The following is a 20413-nucleotide window of genomic DNA, read 5'->3' on the forward strand; positions in this document are numbered from 1 at the left end:
TTTAGGGTTCCGTACCTTAAAAAGGAAGGGTAAAACTGTATTGTTTAGCTCCTCTGTCCATCCGTCCGTCCGTCCGTCACCAGGCTGTATCTCATGAACCAGAGAGTTGAATTTTTCACAGATGATGTATTTCTGTTGCCGCTTCATCAACAAATAGTGAAAACTATAATAAAATAAATATTTTGGGGGCCTCCCATACAACAAACGTGATTCTTAATTTTTGCTCGATATCGAAACGGTAACAGGTAGATGCGGTTTTAGAAATAATGGTACGGATCCCTTCGCGCGCGAGTCTGACTCGCACCTGGCCGGTTTTTATGTATTCCCCTAAGACGACCCACTGACCATTCATTTTGTTAGGTATATATTTTTTAAAATATTGCCCAGAAAACACTAGATCACGTGACTGTGACGTCTCTATACACTACGTTCCTTTACATGTTAACGCACATCTAACGAGAAAAACTAAGACACTAATTAATTTTTTAATTTTGATTATGTATTTTTATAACATAGATACAAAAACTGAAATATTTTAAACATTTAGCACAAAAAGAAAATACCTCAAATGTTTTGAGTTGTGTACGCGGTAAAATAAAACGGTGCAAAGAAACGTAACGTTTGTTTATTTTAGAGGTTATGTTTGTGTCATCGGTGGAAAAGATTTGTTGCTGTTTCAAAAAACTTAAATAATAAAATGAATACCTACAAGATTTGTGTTGTGCGAGACTGTCGAAATACGACCATTAATGCTCCAAACAAACTGTTCATCCACGTTCCGCAATCCACCAAATCGTTAGAAATGCGCAAAAAATGGTTACAGTTGGGTGGAAGACACTTTTCCGATTTCTCCACAAAATCTTCAATTTATTTTTGTGAGGATCATTTTGATGTAAGTTAATAGAGTATTCAGACATCTTAATATCTATTAGGTAATTGAAATGCTTCAGTTACTTACATGGATGTTGATGACTAACCAAAAATATTAGGTAGGTACCCTAATTTTCACTACATTATATTTACGCGATTTCACAATTGCATTCTTTATAAACAATGTCCATGGCTCATTGGATATCACGCACGCTGGCCTAAAATGTAGAATCCTTCATCTATGGTATGTACCACCAAACAACAGCCTACTGTGGTTACATGAAATAAATAATGTATAGATATTTATTAGAATCTCTATTTCATTATATAACAGCTACCAAGAGATATGGAGAACTACACGAAATTCAAAATCATGGGTTCAGTCAAGATACAAATGAAACCAAATTGTGTGCCTTCAAAATTTGCATGTCTGGAAGATGCAGCAATGGAAAATGCAGGAGTTACTGAGGAAACATATTTACCTAGTGAAGAATGTAGTTCAAATGAATTTAGTGTCAATCAATCTATCCTGACCTCTCTTTCGACTTCTGAAGTGGAAGTCACATCACCATTTAGAATTGAAAACTGTATTGGGGAGCCATCATCATCAGAATTTTATTTTATTGCAGAAGAAATATCTGACTTTGAAGGAACACCAAGTGTTCCAAAAGATTCTACATCACTATCTATGACATCAGCAGAATTTAGAATAACAGACTACAGTGATCAAGAAAGTCAATCCATAAACATGGAAGAAGAAACCTTACAAATAATTAGAAAAAATATTGAAAAAGAATTTGGTCAAAGATCACTCACAAATACATTAGAAAGGATACAGAAAAACCCTAAGTTTTACATAGGCATGTCAAAAGACTATTTTTTCTTGATTAACATTATTCATAGAAATACTAATATACCAGAGGAATACATTTATCTTTGTTTACAAAAAATAAGATTAAATAGTACTTTTACCGAGCTTGGTGATCACTTTGGGATATCAAAATATTATGCTTACAAACTGTTTAAAAAACATGTTGCAGAAATAGCCAAAGTATTACAACCATTTATAAGAAATTCAAAGAAAATTAAAAATAATTTACCAATAGCTTTTAGACATAAATATGACAAAATTGACTACATTGTTGACTGCTTTGAAATAGAAATTAAAAAACCTATGAAAGCAATCCGTCAAGCTCTAAGCTGGTCTGATTACAAAAACGCTAATACTACTACTACTTTAAAGTATTTAATAAGCAGCACACCAGATGGTATAATTAATTTTATATCTGGAGGTTACAGCGGTAAGATAAGCGATGTCACCCTAGTTGAAAATTGCAAGTTTTTGGAAAATATGGAACCAGGAATCTCAATATTGGCTGACAGAAGTTTTAAAAACCTTCAAAACCTTTTCCTCCAAAAGGGAATAGAATTGGTGTGGCCACCAAGTGTGGGTTCGAAATCAAAATTAACTAAAACAGAAAAGTGTACAACTAAAGAAGTTGCTAGCCTTCAAATGCACATGGAAAGAGTCGACAGACGTTTAAGGGAATTTTCTCTTTTTAAACCTCACTGTGTGATTGATACTAATTTGTATAAAGTTATAGATGAATGTGTCGTTGTAGCATGTGCCTTAGTAAATATACAGGATATTATTAAAATCTAGTTAAGAAAACAGAAGCTTTTTATTTATCATGTTTTATTTTTATAACAATGGAAATATATTTGTTTCCCAAAAGTTCACAGATGTCCGCATAATAATTTTGATGAATTGTTCATCATAATCAATCTGCTACTGCATGCTTGCTACATCCACCCTCAAGAGGCAGGGCAGTCATCACAAATGATATTAGGTATTTACATAAAAATCTTTTTATTGACTGTCATTGTCATTGTGTATGGTTTCAGGCGCACATTATTGTTTGGGACATATTTTGCACTTTATCACACACATTGGTCTTGGTCACCGTACGACTGCATAGAAGAACTGCAAAAAAAACATTTTTAGTAGGTACATACGTTTTTAATTAACTATTTTGATATTGGTTTTCTATTTATTTAATGTAAACAATCAGGAATAGTATACCTAAGTTATACTTACAGAGAAGTTTTTACGTTTTTGAATTTCGCTGAATAAAAATGTTGGTTATTGGCAAAGAATTGATCTCTGCGTAATGATTCTATCGCTCAAATACAATTAACAAACAGAAGTGAATAACACAGTAACACATTAATTCTGAGGTTATTTCGGTAATATATTTGTCACTGTCAAATAATTGTCATTGTCAAATGTAATGTAAAATGACGTCGTCGCTACATCTTGGTCTCTACTATTCGCCGTTTTTGATGGCGTATTAAGCGATTTTTAATTTTATAAATCAATTAAGAATTATATGTCGGTTATAAATAATATATCGCTTATGGTGTTTCTAGTTTTGAGAACTTTTGGTGCAGTTATCTATTTTTTATTGAGTGAAGACTAGGAAACAACCCTATCAGATAAATAAACATTCAAAAACACGGATTTACATACTTAATTTATGTATAGGTTCATGCTCAAAAACAACAAAATAATATGACACTTTTCCAAGTCTTATATTTGTTTCCTTACATCTCTGTATGGCACGTCTATCTTTAGTATATTCATGTTAAATAATGAGTATTTATGACTAATTAGCAGAATTTTGCCCCAGCAGTGGACGCCCTATGGCTTAACTGATGGTGATGAGGAGCTTAAAACTGTTCAAAATGATAGTACATTTACTGATCAGAGTTATAAGTATAGTCAGCATAGTTGTTCGGCAGACAGCCAGTCTTGGCGACGTTAGTGAAGTACTTCGCAGATAGACGAGGTGTTCTAGTCAAGTTCGGGGACTTGTAGTCCACTTCGTATAAACCGAAGCGTTCACTGGAATAAATGAACAAATAAATATTATTATTACCTACTATATTGAATCTGAAAGTCTTGTCACAGCATAGTTTTAGGCGATCTAAATGAAAGGAATACACGTTTGGAACACAGATTGACTGATTTTTTTTCAGCCGGGTGCGGGAAGAGTTCCCTTGGGTCGTGTGTGGCAACGTGACGAACAACTGATAATAACGTTGTTGATCTGCTTATACTATGTACTTTTATCATTGTAATACAATTTAAAAACAAACTGAGTCACATTGATAAGACTATAATAGTTATAAGTGGTTATGTATTTTTGCATCCTGTGACTTCATCTAAACAATGATACAGTTCATGGACACTATATTAATAAAAAATGTCTTTGAACAATAATGTGTTGTCTGTGGGTGGGTCAATAAATAAATAAATATGATATAAAAACATGTCGACTCACGTTATGATTACTAGGTACGCAAAAAGTGAGGTGCCTAATATAAGTTTGCTATTACACCATAATCGGAACACCCGTTTTAAGGTTAATACTGAAATTTTCAACACATTGGCCCAAAAAGAATCCCAGTTTCTAGACTTTATAGACCTTCATAAAATACATATATTGTACTACTTACCTATATCTCTCACAATCACCAAAGATACAAAAAAAAAACTTACGAAAATCCTCTCATCCATTCAAAGTTGTCCAGTAAACTCCAGTAAATATATCCGACCACAAAACAGCCATCTTTGAACATGGCGTCATGAAGAGAACGCAGGTATGCGTCGATATAGTTGATACGCCTTATGTCGCGGAGACCAGCCTCGAAGGCCACGCCATTCTCAGTTATTAAGGTCTTAGGGTTGTTGTAGTTTAGCCTCACCCAGTTCAGGGATTTTCTGAAGCCCCAAGGCACTACCTGGAAAGATAAAGGGGTTGAAGTATGGTAGACCAATTCTCCAATGTATGATCCAAAAATAAACTGTCCGGAAAAGGGGTCACCTAAGTAGTTCTTCAAATCTACAACTGTTCTAATGAAAGAAATGGCTTATACATAAACTTTAAAGTTTTCAGTTCACCTAGAAAATAAATTACTTATCTTAACTTACCTTCAACCATGTTGAATTCGTCTTAGGCCAATCATCCCTCTGATATACTTTGACATTCATATCATCCAAGAACGATGGCGTTGCCTTAAGCTTCCTAGACCCCTGCTTTATCAAATACGTAGTATAGTGGTTCAGGCCTAGGAAGTCATAGGATCCTTTCAGCATCTTCACTTCTTGGGGAGTGAAGTAAGGGAGTCTTGAGCGAGGAAAACCTTGCCGTTTGGAGTTCGCGTCCACAAGTTTTCTCATGATAGGAGGATAATCACCAGACTCCGAAAAAATGGGGTGTGCAAACCAACCTAACTGGAAAATGTAAGTCATACTTGGTAATTATTCCTTTTGCCTTCTACTGTATGTAAAAATCACAAGCTCCAAAGATATTTAACTCACGTTGAATTGCCTTGCAGTTTCCGCAGCTGCCTGATCTTCAGGAGAGGTTGTGGCTGCTTCCATCCACGAAAAACACAGCGTGATGCCCATAACACCTGCCAAGTATTATTTTTTTTAATTTTTCCTGTGTTTGAAACCCTAAATTATTATTCATTAGGTACTACTGGGAACTATGTTACCTCCATTTTTTCTTCTAAATTCGTTGTCAAACAAACGGTACACCAAAGCATGTGCCCTTAGCACAGTGTGACCACACAAGTAGTCCTCGAATCCACTTGATCTTCCTCCCGGAGCATCGTCACCTCCATATCCGTCGTGGCAGAATGATAGCGGTTCGTTGAACGTCAGCCAAATCTTCACTTTTTCTCCAAAATTTTCCAGCAGCACCTAAAAGTAGGAAATATTTTGATTAAGTAGGTACCTTCATAATGTTTTTTTTAGGGGTAAATACGAAATCGTTCAACAAGCTTCAAATTGGGAGCCTTCATACTTACTCGCGCATAATCGACGAAATAATCTGCCATAATTGGGTTGGTCCACCCGCCGAGGTCTTGCAGACTCTGTGGTAAGTCCCAGTGATACATCGTGACGACCGGAGTGATGCCGTTGAGTTTCAACTCGTCTAGGAGTTCATGGTAGTACCTCAGCCCATCCTCGTTTATTTCGCTGAAAAAAGAAACCCTTCATTAAGCGAATTTAGTGATCAGTACAGTATACAGCATTCTTAGGTGATTTTAGTTTGAATGACCCTTGCATTGTGGATGTCTCATTCTTACTAACGTGCGATCTCAAAATGCGTAAGAGGCACTTACTTGCTCATCCCGTTAGGCAGTATCCTCGGCCATGATACAGAGAACCTATACAAGCTGATGCCCATCTCCTTCATGAGCCTGACATCTTCCTTCACTTTATAGTAAGAAGCGTCAGCGGTGTCTGCGTTTTGATGGTCAAACACCCTCTCTGGGTGCTCATGGGTGTATCTGTCCCATATGCTCTCGCCTTTGCCTAGAAAATAGGAAGATATATGAGCTTTGGGACCGATCAGATGTCTAGTTTTAGTGCCTTTTCTTCAAAAGAAAAATCTCTGTAAAACTGTGTTCTTTGTGGTTTTTTTATCTAATTTAATTATGATGTTCACTACCTTAGAAAAAGTGTAACTACTCGTACTTATGATTCCTTTAATGGGAGTCCAGTCTATACGAAGTTGGCAGAAGCTACGAGATTTAATGGAGCTTTTCTAACAAAATATCATAGTAAATATGTCTTTACCCGAGACATTCCATGCTCCTTCAATTTGATAGGAAGCCGTGGCTACGCCGAACACGAAACCATTTTTGAAGCACACCCTCGAATCTAAGACATTGTCCAGGAAACTTGCTTTTACACTGGAATAAATAAGTATGCGATTAGGTAACTAGATAAGTCGTGGTGGCTAATTAAATTGAAACTACTATTAAATTGTTTATTTCGAACAATAATAGGACTGATACAATTGCAAACAAACCCTTATCTTAATTGGCGTTGAGAGGAGAGTTCATGTCAATCTTATTATGGAATTGAGGAAAATGTATCGATTTTGAATATGGTTTGCCAATGTTTGGTGGTGAGAACTAATTCCCACACCCGTTTAAGAAAAACTGCAGTTTTTCAGTTACTCATAAGCTATATTACTGCCTAGTTTCGATCCGCTCAGTGAAACACACAATCAAATGAAACTTTTGCTTTTACCATTATAATATTAGCAGGATCCCTTATAATATTATAATATTCCCCCATTTACAACAAAACAAAAGCTTACCAATATAACAAATCCAAATAAATCACAGCACAGAACAAACAAATAATCCTGGACATGTCGATATCACGGCACCCGGCGCCGGCGCAACTGACTGGAATACACATAACAGATAGCTGGCCATTGTCATTGTATTAAACCTACGGGGTGTTGTGAAGCACAGGGCTGGACACTTATTAAAGTTTAATATTAATACTAATAAAAATTAATATTTTAAAGTCGTGGTGGCCTAGTGGGTAAAGGACCACAGCCTTTTTTATACCTATTATCTATACTAATATTATAAAGAGATAAACTCAAAAACTACTGGACCGATTTTAAATATTCTTTCACCATTAGAAGGCTATATTATCTGCGAGTAACATAGGCTATATTTTATCCCGGTGCGGGCAATAGCTCCCATGGGACGCGGGTGAAACCGCGGGAAATCGGCTAGTATATTAATATAATACAGAGAAAATATTTTTTGTTTGTAGCCTAGAGGCTCCAAAACTATTAAATCTACTTTAAGAAGAGTCGGATAGCTACACTCTTCCTGAGTAACATATGCTATAATTTTATCCCGTTATGAGGAGTAGTTCTTAGGGGACCTATTATTTGATAGATTGATATAAATTAAACGTTTTAAGTTCTTGAAAGTTTTATAGACATTTTATTTTTCAGCCCTTTAGCTATAAATATAAATAGATAAAGATCTAATACGTCGTATCGTACGTCGTAATACAAATAAAACACAGAAATATGAATGCAGAGGTTAAATAATTTTATTAAAGTACATTGAGTACCCAATTTGAGATAATTAATAGTTTTATACCAATTAAAAAAAAAACTCTATTCGTAATTTTTTTTTAAATATTTTACATTATAAGCGTTTTCTTCGATTATCCATTGGTTTTATCTACGTCTTCATGATTATAACTCAAGGTCAGCCAAGCTGTCAGGCAGACAGCCAGTCTTGGCAACACTGGTGTAGTACTTCGCAGAAAGACGCGGCGTTCTGGTCAAGTTCGGCGACTCGTAGTCCACTTCGTACAGACCGAAACGCTCACTGGAACAAAAATAATGAATATGTTTGATTGCATTTTAGTTTATATGGTGTTTCAATGAGAGAGAAACGCCCTGCTTCCACTGCCTACTTGTGACCTTTATCAGATCGTCAGTCTGACATTGCTGGCAGTCTTACGGGGCTTGTATTATTGTCACTGAAAAATTGCATCGTTCAAATATCTTACGAGTAACCACGCTTCCATTCAAAGTTGTCCATCAAACTCCAGTAAGTGTAGCCTACAACATTGCACCCATCTTCATAAACAGCGTCATGTAGGGATCGCAGGTATCCATCAATGTATTCTATGCGGTTCTTGTCGTCTAGACCAGGTCCAGTTGACATGCCATTCTCGGTCACCAGGATCTTGGGATTATTGTACGCAAGTTTCAGCCAGTTCAAGGTTTTTCTGAAGCCCCAAGGCACAACCTGCAAACAATTACTCCAGACTTGTTACAATTCAATATAATGCTTTGATATGGCGAGGTTCTGCCAAAATTAATCATAAAGAAAATGTGTGCGAAGAAACGTGTACACTAGTCAGGCCCCTCTTCTCCACTGGGCACTATGGGCAAGTGCCCAGGGCCCCGCGATCGAATGGGGCCCCCTAGTTCCTGCCAGATTACCAAATGATAACCGATATTTAAGGTATTACCGAAAAACATTAATTTTGAGAAATCTGATGATAATGACCAATTAAAAGAATGATAATGAACATTTAAAAGAATACTTTAAACAGGAACTATATAATCTATTAAAAAAAAAAAACAAAATTGAAGACACATTTCCTAACGTAGAAATTGCATTGAGAATATTTTTAAGCATGATGATAACTAACTGCAGCGGAGAACGCTCCTTCTCCAAATTGAAACGAATAAAAAATGAATTAAGAAGTACAATGCTTCAAGAGAGATTAACTAGATTGTCGCTGATGTCCATAGAATGTGATATTCTCAATACCATAGATTTTTAAGAAGTGATTAACGATTTTGCTCATCTTAAATCCAGAAGGGTAACTTTGCAATCAACAGAGTTAATCTAAGGATTTTATGCAAAGCTAGTTACTTTTGTAGATTATTTTTTATATATCCTATTTTTTTATAAACTCTTTTGCAAAAAAAGCGGGCACCTATGCGAAATCTTGGTTTTAAGGACTTTACGTGCATTTGAAAGGGTTTTAATGACTGAAGTATGCTACTAGTATCAAAAGTGTTATCCAGGCATGCGTATGTATTCTAAATTTAAATTTTGGATAAATGCTAAGAAACTGGTTAAACCTTGCTTGGGACAAATTCCTGGTAGAAAGTTCGTCGGCGTTTTGAAAAGTTTTTGACCTGATTTTCAGAAAACTGATGATGCAGTTTAAATGAATGATTAATGTACATTTCTGTTACGTCAAAACAGTTTTGTAAAACTACGCATATTTAATAAAATTTTCACCTGCTCTAAATGGTACATACTGATGATTGATTTCAATATTAAGAGTTACGGTATTTTTGTGTAAAGCTTTCGATCGTTTAGATATTGTACCCAGGTGGTTTTAAATATCCCTTCCTAATAAATAAACATGATTAAGAGGTGTATCAGTACTTTAGGCTGCGAGAAAACCACTTTAAAGTTAGCAGTGCCGATCACAACTCGTCTCCTATCAGAGTTTGAAAAATCTTGAAATTCTACAAAATACAGAAATTAACGGATAGACTGTAAGCATGAAGTATTGAGGTCTCGTAACCACTGATTTTTCAACAACCGCGCTTCCGGGGAAACCCCGCAGACCTCTCAAGATCTATGAGTCTGAGCGTTCAAATAACGTGTTTTCATCAAACGGACATTTTGTGAAATAAACCTGCCTGCGCCGAGGTTTTCGTGTATCTACAGCACTTTCCTGCTTAAATCATAACAATAATTGGCTACCTGCTCATTTCTTAAGAAACATATCTTCGGCCAATAATTTTGAATTCACGACACCTTTTCAGCTAAAATATAGTTTAGTAACCCGATACCTATGGAGTTATCGAAAGCTTCAACGCGGCAATAATTTTACTTTTTGCATAGCTTTAACCCTCCTCAACATTTTTCATATGGTTAATTTAATATTTATCCCAAAATTCGGTATTTTCTAAATGTCAAAATCTGATAGGAGACGAGTTGTGATCGGCACTGCTAACTTCAAATTGGTTTTGTCGCAGTTCAAAGTACTGAGACTCCTCTAAATTGTGTTTGTTTATCAGAAAGGGATACTTTAAACCGCATGGGTACAATATCTAAACAATAGAAGGCTTTACACAAAAAAAATACCGAGACTCTTAACATTGCCATCAACATCATTATACATAGACCATATAGAGCAGGGGAAAATTTTATCAAAGACGCATAGTTCTTAAAAAATGTTTTGATGTAAAAGAAACGTTCATTAATCATTCATTTAAACTGCATTATCAGTTTTCTGAAAATCAGGTCAAAAACTTTTCAAAACGCCGACGAACTTTCTACCAGGAATGAATCCCAAGCAAGGTTTAACCAGTTTCTTAGCATTTCTCCAAAATTCAAATTTAGAATACACTCTCACGCATGCTTGGCTAACTCTTTTGATGCTAGTAACATACTACAGTCATTAAAACCCTTTGAAATACACGTAAAGTCCTTAAAACCAAGATTTCGAGTAGGCGCCCGCTTTTTTTGCAAAAGAGTGTAGTTAGTAACTAAATAAAAATAAATTTAGAACCTTGTTTGTCTATTTTCTTTATATATTATAACTAAATAGTGTTTTCTCAAGGTCACAGGAGCCCCATGATCCTAATGTGCCCAGGGCCTCAAATAGTTTAAAGACGGCCCTGACACTAGTTAAAGTGTCATCGAGTCTACCGCTTGGTGTTAGCTAGAAATGTTCGCACACAATTGTTACTGTCTAGGCTGCTAGAGCAAGTTGACCAAATTTTATTTTGTATGCGTCACAGTACCGCACACCGGGGGAATCACGCTTTTCGAAATACTCACACTCAACCATGACGAACCAGTCTTAGGCCATTTCTCATCGATAATCTGCTTGACATTTATATCATTCTCAGAAGTTGGGTTAGAGTTATTCTTAGGTACTTGCTGTACCAATCTTGTCGTGTAGTGGTTCAGGCCCAAGAAGTCGGCAGATCCCTTAATCATTTTCACCTCTCCTGGAGTGAACGATGGTAGTCTTGAGCTAGGAAATCCCTGTTCCTTGGAGTTTTTGTCTACCACGCTTCGCATTATTGGAGGATAGTCTCCAGCTTCCGAGAATATTGGGTGGGCGAACCAACCGAACTGAAAAATAGTGCTAATAAGTGATTGCGTTAGAAATGACAGTTTGTCCTACAGATTTACAAACAGAAGTAATTCTCAGGAATAAAAGACAACGCTCTCAAAGAAAGACAGAACTCACTTGGAAATTTCTGGCTCTTTCAGCAGCAGCCTGATCCTCTTCAGAATCAGAATAAGGTTCTTCCCAAGCATATGATAACACGATGCCCATTTCACCTGCAGAAATATCACGTTTATGAGAAAATACATTTAAGAGAACAGTTTTACGGCAATTTAAACGTTTACCTCCAATTTTAGGTCGATACTCCTCTTCAAACATGCGGTATACCATCCCATGAGCCCTGATGACGTTGTGGCCACATAAATACGATTTAATACCACTGCCTTCCGGGTTGTCCGCACCAGCGTAGTCGCTTAACTGGCAGAATGTTAACGGCTCGTTGAAAGTCATCCAGATCTTGACTCGGTCGCCGAAATTTTCGAAAAGAATCTGTGAAATATTGTAGACTTTAAAATACTAATTTGACCTCCATATCCATTCCATTGTCATCACCTTCAGAAGCAGTTTAGTAAAAATTTTCTCATGATCCTTCACTTAAAAAAACTCAACTATTTCAGTATAATACCTTCATCATCTAGTCAACTTATCGCCGTCCTCTGCTGAACTTAGGGCTCCCCCAATGAGCGTCAACCATCTGGGGCTCGGACACATCTTTCCAGTTTTACCAATGCTGTTACGAAATAAGAAACAGACTCACCCGAGAATACTCAACCATGAAATCCGCCATAAGTGCATTGGTCCACCCGCCCATGTCTCGTAGATACTGCGGCAAGTCCCAATGGAAGATTGTAATGGCCGGCGTGATGTTATTGCGAATTAACTCGTCAATCACCTCGTTGTAATATCTGATGCCGTCTTCGTTAATCTTACTGGAGAGAAAAATAGAATCTAATAGATGTTCGCAGGTTTATCCTTGGGCTCCAGAAAGAAAATATAGATCTTTAAAGGGTTTGGAAGGGGTTTCCCATATTTTTTGCAAAGAAAGAAATCATTATCGTATTAGATTGGTTTTGCTTTAGTACACGTGATGCTGTTTTTGCTATGCTCCTGAAAACAGTTTATGCCTGTAATACTTACTAGCTCAGTCCATTAGGTAAAATCCTCGGCCATGACACAGAGAACCTATAGAGGCTTACACCCAACTCCTTGATAAGCCTGACATCTTCCTTCACCTTGTAATAGGATCCGTCAGCGATATCACCGTTCGAATGATCAAATATTTTCTCAGGTTGCTCATGCGTCAATTTATCCCATATACTCACACCTTTACCTGGAACATAGAAAGTAAAGAAACCTTTATTTACTTGTGACGTCACATTTAGTTCTCCTATTATTTACTCCTCTAATGTTATCCCTCTGTACGATCGTATGTTCTACTCCTATTTATCCCTATGTATCCTCTTATGTACTCCCTTTTATACTACACCTACATATATGCACCACCTTTATGCACTCCTCCTATGCTCCCCTATGTACATTCCTTGTTTACTATCTTTTATAATTTCCCTGTTTATTCCCATATGTACTCCCTTTACAAACTCCCCTATGTGCTTAGTTTCTTAAGAATTCCTTTAAGTACTACACCCATGTTCTCGTCTTATATAGTGCCCTATATACTTGACCCCATATTCCCTTATGTGCTCCTCTTATTTGTTTCATAAGTCACTTACCAGATACATTCCAAGCCCCTTCAATTTGGTATGCGGCTGTGGCGACGCCGAACAGAAAGCCATCTTTGAAACACACCAGAGAATCTATCTCATTGTTAAGTACACTCGCATTGACACTGGAATAAATAATTCATTTATAAAGTTAGATTAAGTTCTAAAACTTTACGCTTGAACATTTTGGCAGACTCTCCCGTCAGTCGGCCCGTGACCATGGATGCTGTAAAGGATCCTAAATGTCGGGATTAAATAATATTAATATAACCGGGATAAATGTAAATTATTTAAATGTCTAATATTCGCGTAAGTGTCAGAAATCAATATGATAATTTAAGCCGAGCACCAAAGCCGATATTTTTAAGATCACGTCATGATCTTACGGCAGCATGACTCTAATAAGTCTACACCTTATTCGTCTTCTTATCAAGGGAGCTGCAGGTTCAATCACCTAGCAAGCTCTGTTACGAGTTTTCTCAAATCGGTCTGACGGCCTCTGACGTGGAATTGTAATAACGACTGCTACTGGGTAGCATGCGGGGACGCCGGCATTACGTGCCCTTCCAGGCACGGGGGTGTAACACCGCCAACTTCCAGACTGCGGGCTGCTCTGTGAAACCTTTGTTTCTAAAACCAAAAAGCGATTCCGGCCCGTCCGAGAATCAAACCCGAGACCTCGTGCACAGAAGTCGCGCTATCGACAACTAGACCAACGAGGCGGGCTCGCTTTAGTAATAACTTTAATTAAAAAAAAAAAACTTTATCTACTTTAGAATATCGACAAAGGCAATATCTTTCGGCTCTTCATGGTAAGCACTTACCAATATAGCAAAGCCAAGAAAAGTACCCCCCAGAACTGGCATGTTGTACTGTTCATGGTGTTATGACTTGTGACAAGGTGCTAAGCACAGAAAGCACTTTTATAGTACCACAGACAGGTCAAAGGTCTTCTATTGCCCATACCTAGGTACATCGTAATTGGTAGCACTACAGGAGGTTCAGAATAAGATCTCTAAAGAAAATAACATTACGTACGACTGAACATAGCCCCAATATTGTGTCAATAGTTTTCAGATTGGTGAACTACTTTTTGTAGAACAAAGTAATTACCTAATTAAAATATAGGTACCTTTAAATTCCTTCCATATGGCTCCAAAAAATCATACATTTCCATTATTTAGACTCATTTTTTTATCCAGTTTCACTTGTACAGAAAAAAAATTCTAAGTAACCAATTGTAATGACCAAATATGTATAATTTTGCTTCAAAATAACAATACAATTATGACAACGGCCTGTATACAACTATCAGTGCCAATAATCAACCACTGTTTCAATAATTTTAATTAAATTAGTTGCACTTATTATTACTATGTGCACACAACTTATTCAAAATTTCCATTACACGGATTTGTTACCCATAAAACTTGTGTTCCAATTAGCCATATCGGACAAAATATTTTATTTTACATTGTTCCGATTCGTCATCAGTAAGTACCTACTTAATTTTGTAAAAAAGTACTCTCAACTAGAAAAGCTTTACTATATTGTATTTTTACCCGACTGCCAAAGAAGGAGGGTAATGTTTTTCGAGTGTATGTAAGTATGTATGTATGTCTGTTCCTTTGTGACCTCCTGTAGCCTAAACGGCTTGATGGATTTTGATGTGTGGTGACCTACCTCTTTCGCCACTTATTGGTACTGGCCGGCTGGTTTGGCAGCTACGTTCGTAAAAAAAATGAAGACTTGTCAAACCAGTCGGCAGTCGGTTTTTTTCTCTTTGGTAGGAAGAAAATGTATATTTTTATTGTCTCAATTTATCTTGTAAATATTATGTAAATATATCGATGTAAATACCAAACCCATTTATATTTCTTCCTACATTTGGTGACCCCGTCTGAGCACGACAACAATGTCGATCAGCAAAGCCGACGTTGACGGTGCTGAGACTAGCAAAGTCGGCATCGACGCTGCGGAGGCATGCCGCGTGGGCGTGCGAGTTCCACCGTTTTACCCTGAGAAGCCGGCGCTTTGGTTCGCGCAGATGGACGCGCAATTCGCGCTGGCGAACATCAAAACCGACGAGACGAAATACTTCTACGTCACGGGTCACCTCGACCCGAAATACGCCGACGTCGTCGAAGACATAATCGCCAACCCGCCCGCCAGCGATAAGTATGAAAAGCTCAAGGCCGAGCTCATCAAGAGGCAGTCAGCTTCACGCGAGGAGAAGGTGAAGCAGCTTCTCATGCACGAGGAGCTCGGCGACCGGAAGCCGTCGCAGTTTTACCGGCACCTCCTCAACCTCGCCGGTCCAGGTGTTCCCGAGGAGTTTCTGCGGACGATGTGGACGAGCCGTCTGCCAGCAGGTACGCAGACCATAGTGGCGTCGCAATCCAAGCTGGACTTGGCCGAGCTGGCCGAGTTAGCGGACCGTATCCACGTCATCACCGGTCCCGCGCAGGTGGCATCAACAGCTGCCGTCGCCACTGCACCGTCGTCGTCCACCAGCGGTCTGCACGCCGAGATCGCCGCGCTAAACCGGCAGATGCAGAAGATGGCGCTCAAGCTCGAGAGGTTATCCCGCAACAGAAGCCGTTCCCGTAGTCGCTCACGTCACCGGTCCAGCTCCAGAAGATCGCAGTGCTGGTACCACCAGCGGTTCGGTGATAACGCTAAGAAGTGTATTAAACCGTGCGACTACACAACGTCGGGAAATGCGCGGGGCAATCTGTGATGGCGGCCGATGATTGTCCGAGCGCTGGTCGCCTCTTCGTCACCGACCAAAGGTTGAAGATACAGTTTTTGGTTGACACCGGCAGCGACCTCAGTGTATACCCCCGGTCGGCGATTCCGCGACGATTAGGAAAAACAGAGTATGAACTGCGTGCAGCAAACGGCACTGTGATAAACACTTACGGTTTTGTGAGCTTAACATTAAACCTAGGGTTGCGCCGCGACTTCGCCTGGCGATTTATTGTTGCAGACGTTACAAGGGCGATAATAGGTGTGGATTTTTTGTCTTATTATAATTTGGTTGTCGATTGCAGGAACCAACGCCTCATCGACAACCATACTACGCTCTCCACCCCGGCGTCGCCTGTCCGCCGCTCTGATGATGTGTCTTCGGTGAGGGTGAGTCTCGGTGATTCCGCGTTTACACACATACTGCGGGAATATCCCGACATCACTCGACCTCGCGGCATACACGACACATCCAAACACAATACAGTACACCACATTCGTACTACGCCAGGGCCACCAGTATCTTCATCCCCACGCAGATTAGCACCGGACAAATTAAAAATTGCGAAGGCTGAGTTTGATGACATGTTGCGGTCCGGTATCTGCCGTTTATCCGAGTCACCGTGGTCGTCGCCTCTTCACCTCGTTCCTAAAAAGGGCAATAGATGGCGCCCTTGTGGCGACTACAGGATGCTGAACGCACGCACTGTCCCGGATCAATACCCTATCCGGCACATCCAGGACTTCGCGCACAGCTTGTCTGGCTGTACCATCTTCTCGCAGATTGACCTAGTTAAGGCTTATAACCAGATTCCAGTGCATCCGGATGACATCCCGAAGACTGCGATCACGACTCCGTTCGGGCTTTTCGAATTTCCGTTCATGACGTTCGGGCTTCGAAATGCCGCACAGACGTTTCAGCGCTTCGTGGATGAGATGCTCAGGGGTTTGGACTTTACATACGCATATCTTGACGATTTTTTGGTGTTCTCGAAAGACCAAAAGACGCACGAGCTGCACCTGCGTCAGCTGTTCACCAGACTGCGAGAGTATGGTATGGTCATCAACAGTGCTAAGTGCGTCTTTGGTGCGTCGGAGGTTAATTTTTTAGGGTATCACATCTCTTCCAAAGGGACGAGACCGTTGCCTGCCAAAGTTGAGGCTGTCCAGAATTTTCCTGAGCCAAAAACGGTCAGGGAGCTGCGCAGATTCCTCGGGATGCTAAATTTCTACCGCAGGTTCATCCCGAATGCCGCAGCCTGTCAAGCACCTCTCAACAGCCTGCTCTCCGACTCCGTGAAGGGTTCGCACCCTGTCAATTTCACAGCGGACCAACGTGAGGCGTTCCAGGGCTGCAAGGACAGTCTGTGTCGAGCAGCACTGTTGGCGCATCCTGACTGCACCGCCAAGATGGCGCTGGTCACGGATGCGTCTGACAAGGCTATAGGTGCAGTTCTACAGCAGCGTACCGGAGGAGCATGGGAGCCTCTGGCATTCTTTTCCAGGAAGCTGAGCGACGCGCAGGTTAAGTACTCTCCTTACGACCGTGAACTGCTCGCTATTTACGAGAGCGTGAAGTACTTCAGGCATATGCTGGAGGCTCGTGACTTCGTGATCTACACGGACCACAAACCTCTCACATTCGCCTTCACCTCTCGTAAAGAAAACTGTTCCCCACGACAGTTCCGTCACCTGGACCTGATTGCTCAGTTCACTACTGACATCAGGCACATCTCCGGGAAGGATAATGTCGTGGCGGATACCCTTTCGCGGGTTGAGGAGATTACTCAACCTGTGCCCGTCGAGAGGATCGCTGCAGCACAAGAAGATGACCAGGAGCTGCAGCAGCTGCTCGCCGGGGACAACTCACTGCGTCTGCAGTTGGTTAGCGTCCCAGGTTCACAACAGCAGCTGTACTGCGACCTCAGCAGCGGCACGCCTAGACCTTTTGTACCCAAGGAGCTGCGCAGGTCAATTTTTCTCAGCCTGCACTCCTTGAGTCACCCTGGTACTAAGGCGTCTGCCAGGCTGATTGCAGCCCGCTATGTGTGGCCTGGGGTTAGGAAGGACTGTCGTAACTGGGCTCAGAGTTGTCTGGCTTGCCAGCGCTCTAAAACCACACGGCACGTCTCTGCACCACTGCAGACCTTTAAGTTGCCCCAGGCGAGATTTGCCTTCATCCACATTGACCTCATAGGACCTTTGCCGCTGTGTCAAGGTTTCCGGTATTGTCTCACCGCCGTCGATCGCTTTACGCGATGGCCTGAGGCAATACCCCTGGCAGACATCACTGCAGAAACCGTGGCAAAGGCCTTACTGGGTGGATGGATTGCCCGATTCGGCTGCCCATCGGATATCGTTACCGATAGAGGTAGGCAGTTCGAATCGGCCCTCTTTAAGTGCCTATCCGGCATTGCTGGCTTTCAGCATCGTAGGACCACTGCCTACCATCCAGCCTGCAACGGACTGGTGGAGCGATTCCACCGTCAACTGAAGGCTGCAATCACCTGCCACGCAGGCAGCAGTTGGGTGGAATCTCTTCCACTTGTGCTGTTAGGAGTGCGCAGTGCCTTCAAGGAAGACGTACAGGCTTCCGCTGCCGAGTTAGTGTTCGGCCAGCCACTGCGCCTTCCAGGCGAGTTCTTCGACCCGCGGGTCGAGGAAACGGTCGACATGACCGATTACCTTTCTAGGCTTCGGAGTATTGTCCGGAGTTTGCAGCCAGCACCAGCAGTCAGACACAACAGCCGCTTCAAGACATTTGTCTTCAAGGAGCTGGCTACAGCCACGCACGTGTTCCTTAGGGACTGCACTGCTGGTGGTGGTCTGAAACCGGCATACTCTGGACCTCACAAGGTGCTCGAACGAGGTGACAAGGTGTTCAAACTACTGGTGAACGGTAAACAGGTCACAGTATCGATAGACCGCATCAAGCCGGCCTTCATACTGCGTGACCCTGACACCACAGCACACTCACCACACAACACTATCGCACATAACTCACCACAGTCACCACTCGACAATAACACTCATCACTACTCACCTGACGCGGATAACCGAGGCTTACCTTCGGCTGACGATGGCGTCATCAGAACGACGCGGTCAGGACGTCGCGTCCACTTCCCAGCTTATTATCGCCCTTGAAGGTCTCTGGGGGGGGGTGATGTGGTGACCTACCTCTTTCGCCACTTATTGGTACTGGCCGGCTGGTTTGGCAGCTACGTTCGTAAAAAAAATGAAGACTTGTCAAACCAGTCGGCAGTCGGTTTTTTTCTCTTTGGTAGGAAGAAAATGTATATTTTTATTGTCTCAATTTATCTTGTAAATATTATGTAAATATATCGATGTAAATACCAAACCCATTTATATTTCTTCCTACAGATGTATGAGGTATCGTTAGATTTGTCTTGATTACGGGAGTGTCATAGGATACATTTTATCCTAAAAGTCCCACGGGATATTTTTTCTAAATTTCCCTTTAAAAAAATATGTATGCGGTATCATTAGATTCATTTCAATCACGGGAGTAATAATTAATATAGGATACGTTTTTTCTCAAAATTCCCACGGGAACATGTTAATTCTGCGTCAACGCAAAGCAACTCATGCGTTAGCAAGCAAAAAGATAGGGCGTGGCCTGGCATGCGGCGCGCGGCGCGGTGCGGAGGGGGATATGCTCGAGTATACAGCCCGAATGCGGGCACACGCATAAGGGCACACGTCGTTGACGGTCTTCAGCAGTAATGACTCACCTAATTCTTTTTCTTCTTCACTACCAACAGTCCAGATTGGCGGTAAATTTATGTTGCGGAGTAACATCACTCGTAATCTAAAGCCAAATGTCGTCGAAATAATTTAAAATGGTACTTACATATACATAGTCTTCTACATCTACAACATTTTCGTTAAATAAAAACAGCTAAAAAGTTATAAATAAAAGAATTATTATTAAAAAAACAAAATACCCGACTGCACACTAAAAAAAGAGTAAAACAAGCCCCACAATAATATTTAATTTATAAATATTGATGGAAAGCATCGCAGGCGGGGACCACCTTGACCGCCACCAACGAAAATTCTGCTAAATGGTGCACAACCGAAATGACTATAAATAAGCCTCTGTTGGTCCCCGCCTGCGATGCTTTCCATCAATATTTATAAATTAAATATTATTGTGGGGCTTGTTTTACTCTTTTTTTAGTGTGCAGTCGGGTATTTTGTTTTTTTAATAATAATTCTTGTTAAAGTAAAAAATGTGAACATCTCGAATTTGTTCATAAGTGGGAGATATATAGGCTATTGAAAGATTGTAATATTTATATTGATCCCGTCCAAATGCAGCAGTATAAAAGAAGCTGGTTATTTTGTGAGTTCATATCTCACAATACTTACCAAATTAGCGCTCATCCTATCTAATATCCTATATGTATATAATCCCCTCGTTAGTATTTCTGTTACCTATACAAAGAGTACCGAGTCTCACTTTCGAGTGAAATTTTGTTCGAATCATCATTATCACATATTCAGTTAATTACTACTTACTGTAACAAAGTCT

At 40.3% G+C, this 20413-nt stretch overlaps 3 protein-coding genes across 4 annotated transcripts; 1 reads left to right on the forward strand and 2 right to left on the reverse strand.

Annotated features, from left to right (window-relative positions):
• The first annotated feature begins 656 nt into the window (after positions 1 to 656).
• LOC124642224 lies at positions 657 to 2542 on the forward strand. Its single transcript, XM_047180589.1, has 2 exons — positions 657 to 892; positions 1205 to 2542. The coding sequence occupies exons 1-2, from the start codon at positions 698 to 700 to the stop codon at positions 2531 to 2533; spliced, it is 1524 nt and encodes a 507-aa protein (XP_047036545.1). The 5' UTR covers positions 657 to 697; the 3' UTR covers positions 2534 to 2542.
• Positions 2543 to 2549: 7 nt separating this feature from the next.
• LOC124642116 (myrosinase 1-like) lies at positions 2550 to 7154 on the reverse strand. 2 transcript variants are annotated; one of them, XM_047180458.1, is made up of 10 exons: positions 7053 to 7154; positions 6524 to 6639; positions 6067 to 6259; positions 5749 to 5920; positions 5434 to 5641; positions 5255 to 5349; positions 4865 to 5167; positions 4433 to 4674; positions 3626 to 3775; positions 2550 to 2854 (listed from the first exon to the last, which is right to left on the reverse strand). In XM_047180458.1, exons 1-9 carry the CDS (start codon positions 7106 to 7108, stop codon positions 3628 to 3630), a joined length of 1533 nt encoding a protein of 510 aa, XP_047036414.1. In that variant the 5' UTR covers positions 7109 to 7154; the 3' UTR covers positions 2550 to 2854; positions 3626 to 3627. The 2 variants fall into 2 exon arrangements, 1 of the variants encoding a protein (XP_047036414.1); XR_006985742.1 differs by lacking the exons at positions 3626 to 3775; positions 4433 to 4674; positions 4865 to 5167; ... (4 more) ...; positions 6524 to 6639; positions 7053 to 7154 and adding an exon at positions 2969 to 3618.
• Positions 7155 to 7924: 770 nt separating this feature from the next.
• LOC124629594 (myrosinase 1-like) lies at positions 7925 to 13990 on the reverse strand. Its single transcript, XM_047163075.1, has 9 exons — positions 13935 to 13990; positions 13120 to 13235; positions 12527 to 12719; positions 12147 to 12318; positions 11674 to 11878; positions 11510 to 11604; positions 11092 to 11391; positions 8282 to 8523; positions 7925 to 8097 (listed from the first exon to the last, which is right to left on the reverse strand). Exons 1-9 carry the CDS (start codon positions 13988 to 13990, stop codon positions 7962 to 7964), a joined length of 1515 nt encoding a protein of 504 aa, XP_047019031.1. The 3' UTR covers positions 7925 to 7961.
• Positions 13991 to 20413: the final 6423 nt, after the last annotated feature.

Source organism: Helicoverpa zea, chromosome 1, assembly GCF_022581195.2.
Source record: "Helicoverpa zea isolate HzStark_Cry1AcR chromosome 1, ilHelZeax1.1, whole genome shotgun sequence".
Taxonomy (NCBI): Eukaryota; Metazoa; Arthropoda; class Insecta; order Lepidoptera; family Noctuidae; genus Helicoverpa; species Helicoverpa zea.

Excerpts from the sequence above, each read along its gene's own strand:
- LOC124642224 (XM_047180589.1), top strand. The coding sequence starts at position 698 with ATGAATACCTACAAGATTTGTGTTGTGCGAGACTGTCGAAATACGACC. Across the intron at positions 893-1,204 it reads TTTGTGAGGATCATTTTGAT|CTACCAAGAGATATGGAGAA; the intron begins GTAAGTTAATAG and ends ATTATATAACAG.
- LOC124642116 (XM_047180458.1), bottom strand. The coding sequence starts at position 7,108 with ATGTCCAGGATTATTTGTTTGTTCTGTGCTGTGATTTATTTGGATTTG. Across the intron at positions 6,640-7,052 it reads TATTTGGATTTGTTATATTG|TGTAAAAGCAAGTTTCCTGG; the intron begins GTAAGCTTTTGT and ends TATTTATTCCAG. Across the intron at positions 5,642-5,748 it reads ATTTCGTCGATTATGCGCGA|GTGCTGCTGGAAAATTTTGG; the intron begins GTAAGTATGAAG and ends TCCTACTTTTAG.
- LOC124629594 (XM_047163075.1), bottom strand. The coding sequence starts at position 13,990 with ATGAACAGTACAACATGCCAGTTCTGGGGGGTACTTTTCTTGGCTTTG. Across the intron at positions 12,319-12,526 it reads TTACCTAATGGACTGAGCTA|TAAGATTAACGAAGACGGCA; the intron begins GTAAGTATTACA and ends TTTTCTCTCCAG. Across the intron at positions 8,524-11,091 it reads CTGGTTCGTCATGGTTGAGT|GTTGTGCCTTGGGGCTTCAG; the intron begins GTGAGTATTTCG and ends AATTGTTTGCAG.